The sequence below is a fragment of the Platichthys flesus genome, chromosome 6 (assembly GCF_949316205.1).
Source record: "Platichthys flesus chromosome 6, fPlaFle2.1, whole genome shotgun sequence".
NCBI lineage: Eukaryota > Metazoa > Chordata > Actinopteri > Pleuronectiformes > Pleuronectidae > Platichthys > Platichthys flesus.
In genome coordinates, this window is record NC_084950.1 from 352,879 (window position 1) to 360,493 (window position 7,615).

General features: G+C 44.5%; 1 protein-coding gene across 1 annotated transcript; it reads left to right on the forward strand.

Annotated features, from left to right (window-relative positions):
• Window positions 1–412: 412 nt before the first annotated feature.
• Window positions 413–6,963, forward strand: tph2 (tryptophan hydroxylase 2 (tryptophan 5-monooxygenase)). Its single transcript, XM_062389047.1, has 11 exons — window positions 413–583; window positions 711–842; window positions 1,204–1,384; window positions 2,856–2,956; window positions 3,183–3,250; window positions 3,648–3,844; window positions 4,115–4,250; window positions 4,351–4,477; window positions 4,773–4,868; window positions 6,269–6,402; window positions 6,569–6,963. Exons 1-11 carry the CDS (start codon window positions 434–436, stop codon window positions 6,741–6,743), a joined length of 1,497 nt encoding a protein of 498 aa, XP_062245031.1. The 5' UTR covers window positions 413–433; the 3' UTR covers window positions 6,744–6,963.
• The last annotated feature ends 652 nt before the right edge of the window (window positions 6,964–7,615 follow it).

The following is a 7,615-nucleotide window of genomic DNA, read 5'->3' on the forward strand; positions in this document are numbered from 1 at the left end:
GAATCCTGTTGTTGTGTTGTTGTGTTCAGTTCCGTCAGCATGTGTGTGTCCTGGGAGAGGCTCTTCACGTGAGACTGAGCTTCATCCACTGATCTCTGAGTTTCTGTTTGACTCGTGTTGAGTGAAGAACAGAGGAAGCTGATCCTTGTTTACATCTATGAGAATATGAGACAAATAATAATAAATGCTTAACAATCCCTTATAAAATGAAGTGTTTAATAAGGTTTATATTATCCTCCTCCTCCTGTTTCCACCTCCTCCTCCCCCTGCAGGAGGAGGTGGACGTCAGAGTTGTGAGGGAGGAGCCTGTCAGTCAGTATAAGAGGGGGCGTGTGGTGGTGTCAGCTCAGCGTGGTGGTTAAGGTGGTGGTGGTTGTAGTAGCAGTCAGCCGTCAGTCTGGAGCCCTGGTACTCCTACACCCACTGGTTCCCCATGGCCTCGTCCCATGTGATGAAGGAGCCCGTTCCCAGAATGCAACCTGCCATGATGATGTTCTCCAGCAAGTACTGGACCAGGAGGGGGATGTCTCTGGACTCGGCCATGTTTGACCAGCAGCAGCTCCGACACACGGGGGGGCAGATGGTGAGAGGACGCACTGCTGATCTCAATCATCTTCATCTTTTCATCATCCTCATCATCATCATCATCATGTTCCTTGTTTTCAAAATGTTGAGTGTTTGCATAAAAACATTCAAACTCTTTGTTCCAGTCTCGTCGTCCGTCTTTCTGTCCAATCAACGAGCAGCCGGAAACAGAGGGCGGAGCCTCAGAGAAAACAGCTGTGGTGTTTTCTCTGAAGAACGAGGTCGGATGTTTGGTCAAAGCTCTGAGAATCTTCCAGGTGAGTGACACAGATCCAGAACCAGATCCAGAACCAGATCCCGGTCCTGAACCATCAGCTGACTTCAGGCTTGTTATGGGGTAAATCCCCACAGGGACTGGTTCTGAGCAGCTGACCTGCTCCAGGTGAAGCTGGAGATAAGAGATCAACCAGCATGAAGCTCAGCCCACTGACCAATCCCTTCCTTGAACCATGACATCATGTTCTTAGAGATCTGTAGAGCTGGTGTGGATTGTTGGGTCTCTGAGGAGTCTTCTTCTTCATCTAAAACCCTCCTCTTCCATTTACAACTCCCTCCTCCTCCTCCTCCTCCTCCTCCTCCTCCTCCTATTCTTCCCCCTTCCTGCTCCTCCTCCTGCAGGAGAAGCGAGTGAACTTGCAGCACATAGAGTCGAGGAGGTCTAAGCGAGCTGACGAGGTGGAGATCTTCGCTGACTGCAGCTGCAGCAAGAAGGAGTTCCAGGAACTTGTGCAACTTCTCAAAGATCACGTCAACGTCATCTCCTTCAACACGGCTGCACACGTGTGGTCGACTGAAGCAGGTTCGGACACGTGCACATCTCCCATCACACGTGCACATCTCCCATCACACGTGCACATCTCCCATCACACGTGCACATCTCCCATCACACGTGCACATCTCCCATCACACGTGCACATCTCCCATCACACGTGAACATCTTCCATCACACGTGCACATCTCCCATCACACGTGCACATCTTCCATCACACGTGAACATCTTCCATCACACGTGCACATCTCCCATCACACGTGCACATCTCCCATCACACGTGCACATCTTCCATCACACGTGCACATCTCCCATCACACGTGCACATCTCCCATCACACGTGCACATCTTCCATCACACGTGAACATCTTCCATCACACGTGCACATCTCCCATCACACGTGCACATCTTCCATCACACGTGCACATCTTCCATCACACGTGCACATCTCCCATCACACGTGCACATCTCCCATCACACGTGCACATCTTCCATCACACGTGCACATCTTCCATCACACGTGCACATCTCCCATCACACGTGCACATCTCCCATCACACGTGCACATCTCCCATCACACGTGCACATCTTCCATCACACGTGAACATCTTCCATCACACGTGCACATCTCCCATCACACGTGCACATCTCCCATCACACGTGCACATCTCCCATCACAGGTGCACATCTCCCATCACACGTGCACATCTCCCATCACACGTGCACATCTCCCATCAGCCCCCTCTGCTCTCATCGTGTGTCCCAGAGCGCCCCCTCCTGTTGGCTGCAGCGATCATCATTTAAAGAATAGAACAGAAAAGTCAAATAAACCAGAACAGAGGCAGAAAATATCAAAATAATTTAACTCATAAGGACACCTAAGAAATAATATAAGAACATTTTAGTTGATAATAGAAACAATATAAAAGGAATATGGAGTATATATGTTAACCTGTCAATCATAATGATAGCTTTAATTTAAACTCAAAGTAACCGAGCAACCAAAGAACTTTTTGTATCTCAAGTAATAGTTTGAATGTTGACTTAAAATAATGTCACAACATAAGTGTAAAATAAAGAACAAATATATGTTTGATATTAATAACAAAGATAATGTGTTTATATTGGATTTTGGGAATGTAGGTTTATGAGTTTGTATATATGTATACAAATTTAAATATGTATATTCTCATTTTTATTTTTTATAAAGTATCATTATTCATTATAAATGTATTTATATATGAATATACATACTCGATATATCTATACATATACAACGTAGAGCAGAGGTAAAGAAGATATTTATGATACATGGTTAAGATCATTATAAAATATTTACGTCTGGAGATGAAATAAGTTATTTTTTACTTGTTTTGTATAATTTCTCTTGGTTTTGTTTACATGTTCTAAATAAATAAAGATGAATGAATCATCATCAGATGCTTGTTGTTGTGAGACGCGAACAGGAAGTTGCTGCTAACAGGAAGTTGTGTGTTCTCAGAGGAAGACGATGTTCCCTGGTTCCCGATGAAGATCTCCGATCTGGATCAGTGCTGTCACCGGGTGTTGATGTACGGGTCCGAGCTGGACGCCGACCATCCTGTGAGTGACCTCACAACCCGAGGACACAGATTCATAACTCAGTGATCAGGGAGGAAATCATCTGGGGGCATCACATCCTAAATATTTGAGCTTTGTTTGTTATTGATAATCTTATAACAACTTTAAACATAAAGTATAAAGATAAACATAGAGTGTATATAAATGAAATGAAAGGTTGTATTGATATATAGAAACCATGTGGAACCGACCTCTCGTGTTCTCTCAGGGTTTTAAAGATAACGTTTATCGCCTGCGGAGGAAATACTTTGTGGAAGTGGCCATGAATTACAAATTGTAAGTATCATCATTTCCTGATCTCTGATGAAAACCTTGAGAAACAAGATCAACGTTTTATCATTTTAACATTTGAATATGTTAACATTTTAATGTTTTAACCTTTTTACAACATTTATATAATATTTAATGTTTTAAATGTCTTTACAGCGTGATGTTATAAGATGTATTAACATTTTGACCTTGTTTACATTTTTACATTACACATCATTTAGCTGAAGCTTTTATCCAAACCGACTTTAAATATCATTTCAGCGTTTGAACATATTAAGAATTGAACATTTTAACGTGTCAGCATTTAAAGGAGCTCACACGTGTGTTCGATGTTTCAGTCGCACGACCACGAAACCTTTGATATAAATCAGATATGAGATAGGTTGTGTGTCTCCACCCTCAGTGGACAGCCCATCCCTCGTATCGAGTACACCCCTGAGGAGATCAAGACGTGGGGGGTGGTGTTCAGGGAGCTGAGCAAACTGTACCCGACTCACGCCTGCAGAGAACATCTGAAGAACCTGCCGCTGCTCGTCCAGCACTGTGGCTACCGAGAGGACAACGTCCCCCAGCTGGAGGACGTGTCCGTCTTCCTCAGAGGTCCTTTATCACTCTTATTATTGTTCTTATTCATTATTATTGATATTAGAAATATTATTGTGTTATTATTCTTATTAGTATTCTTATTGTTGTTATTATTATTATTATTATTATGCTTCTTTTTATCATTATTACTTCTTTCTGATGATGAAGTTCTGTTGAATGAAGTATTCAAACTGTGTGTGTGTGTGTGTGTGTGTGTGTGTGTGTGTGTGTGTGTGTGTGTGTGTGTGTGTGTGTGTGTGTGTGTGTGTGTGTGTGTGTGTGTAGAGCGTTCTGGATTCACAGTTCGTCCTGTCGCAGGTTATTTGTCTCCAAGAGATTTTCTGGCTGCTTTAGCGTACAGAGTATTTAACTGTACTCAGTATGTGCGTCACAGTACTGACCCGCTGTACACACCTGAACCGTGAGTTCACACACACACACAGACACACACACACACACTCACACACACACACACAGACACACACACACAGACACCTGTAACATGTACGTTGTGGGTCCAGGGACACGTGTCACGAGCTGCTGGGTCACGTTCCTCTTTTGGCCGACCCCAAGTTCGCTCAGTTCTCTCAGGAGATCGGGTTGGCGTCTCTCGGAGCCTCCGACCAGGACGTCCAGAAACTGGCCACCGTGAGTAATACTGCATGTAATAGTACACGTTTACTTGTACTGGACAAATGTACTTGTACTGGACACACGTAGATGTACTGGGTCCACATACTTCAGTCACAATATCACTTCATTTTTTTATTTTCATGGATGAACTTCATTACTTCAACAGTCTGTGATAGTGGCCTCTACAGGCCACACCGAGTATTACAAGTTCATGACCCCTCCTGTGTCAGTTGTGAGTCTGTGCTGGTCTTTTTATTAAACTGTTAAAAACTAGAAGTAACTTGACGACACTGTGCTGCATTTTTTACAGTGTTATTTCTTTACTATCGAGTTTGGACTTTGCAAACAAGACAACGAGCTGCGAGCGTACGGAGCCGGGCTGCTGTCCTCCATCGGGGAGCTGAGGGTGACACACACTATAGACACACACTGACACACACAGACACACACAGACACACACAGTAATACATAGACACACACAGACACACACTGACACACACTGACACACACTGACACACACAGTAATACATTGACACACACAGTAATACATAGACACACACAGACACACACTGACACACACAGTAACACACTGACACACACTGTAATACATTGACACACACAGTAATACATAGACACACACAGACACACACTGACACACACAGACACACACTGACACACACTGACACACACTGACACACACAGTAATACATTGACACACACAGTAATACATAGACACACACAGACACACACTGACACACACAGTAACACACTGACACACACTGACACACACAGTAACAGACAGACACAGACACACACAGTAATACATATACACACACAGACACACACAGACACACACAGTAACACACTGACACACACAGTAATACATAGAAACACACAGTGACAGACAGACACACACAGACACACACAGTAATACATAGACACACACAGACACACACTGACACACACAGACACACACAGTAACAGACACACACTGACACACACAGTAATACATAGACACACACGGACACACACAGACACACACTGACACACACAGTAACAGACAGACACACACTGACACACACAGACACACACTGACACACACTGACACACACAGTAATACATAAACACACATAGACACACACAGACACACACTGACACACACAGTAATACATAGACACACACAGACAGACACACACTGACACACACTGACACACACTGACACACACAGACACACACTGACACACACAGACACACACAGACACACACAGACACACACTGACACACACTGACACACACAGTAATACATAGACACACACAGACACACACTGACACACACTGACACACACAGACACACACAGTAACAGACAGTAATACATAGACACACAAGGACAACCACAGACACACACAGACACACACAGTAACAGACAGACACACACAGACACACACTGACACACACAGTAACAGACAGACACACACTGACACACACTGACACACACAGTAATACATAAACACACACAGACACACACAGACACACACTGACACACAAAGTAACAGACAGACACACACAGACACACACTGACACACACAGTAACAGACAGACACACACTGACACACACTGACACACACAGTAATACATAAACACACACAGACACACACAGTAACAGACAGACACACACAAACACACACTGACATACACAGTAATACATAGACACACAAGGACAACCACGGACACACACAGACAAACACAGTAACACACTGACACACACAGTGATACATAGACACACACAGTAACAGTTTTTTTCCCAGCATGCTCTGTCGGATCAGGCGTGTGTGAAGACGTTCGACCCGAAGACGACATGTGACCAAGAATGTCTCATCACGACTTTCCAGGACGTCTACTTCGTCTCCGAGAGCTTCGAGGAGGCCAAGGAGAAGATGAGGTGCTACTGACACACTGCTACTGACACACTGACCCACTGCTGCTGACCCACTCCTACTGACACACTGCTACTGACACATAACCACTGACAATCTAACAATATAGACGATACAAATGATAATGCTGTGATGTTTTGCTGATTGTGTGTACTTGTACCTTTGTCTCAGGGAGTTTGCTAAAACGATCCAGAGGCCGTTCTGCGTGTTCTACAACCCGTACACTCAGAGCATGGACCTGCTGAAGGACACACGCGGCATCGAACGCGTGGTGCAGGATCTACGCAGCGACCTCACCACCGTCTGCGACGCGCTGGGCAAGATGAACACCTACATGGGAATCTGATCTCTGATTGGTCCACAGCACTCATGTAGCTGAAGCCTTTCATCACACCAACTCATCCGTCTGTCAGTACACACATGTAGTACAGAGTACACACATGTAGTACACTGTGAACATAATCTTCCTGTGATCATGAGTCTTGATTCATACAACACGTACGATGTCACGTTGTGTTTTTCTGGTTGAACTGTGTGTTCTCGTGTGTAAACTGTGATGCATTAAAGACGACATGTATGTTGTGTGAAGCATGTCCTTCTTGAAAACTTCATTACGTCCAAACTGTTTCTACAAGTTCGTACGTGAGCGTTCATCTTCCGACGAGTTCATACATGTTTCCACATGTTGTATAGTTTCATGTTAAGGAGCCAGATGTTTGTCTCTGGAGGTGGAGACCAAACACAGAGGTTAAAGTTCGTGTCGGACCGGCTCAGACGTTGGGCCTAATGTACGAACTGAATTAGAACTCCCTCCGACCTGGTGAAGGCCCGGCTGTCCTGGAAACACAAACACACCCTTTTACCAAAATGCATAGTATATTAAAACTCAATTTATTTATACGATAATAGTAGAAGTGTGCATTTATATGAATGTGCTCTTGTACAGCTATCTTTGTGAGGACCAGCAGGAGCATACAACCTACGGAGTAACGTCATTATGGCCGCCCCCCCCCCCCCCCCCCCCGGTCTAGGGTTAGAATCAGGTTTAAGAATTCAGTTTGGATGGCTAGGGTTAGCAAATGCATGATGTCAATGAATGTCCCCGCTAAGATAACTGTACTGTTGGGTTAGGGTTAGTCAGCATGACCCGGGCCATTTGACCTCTGACCTAGGTTTTTCATCTGCAGGCTGGTGATGTCACAGATCAGCTGTCACTCG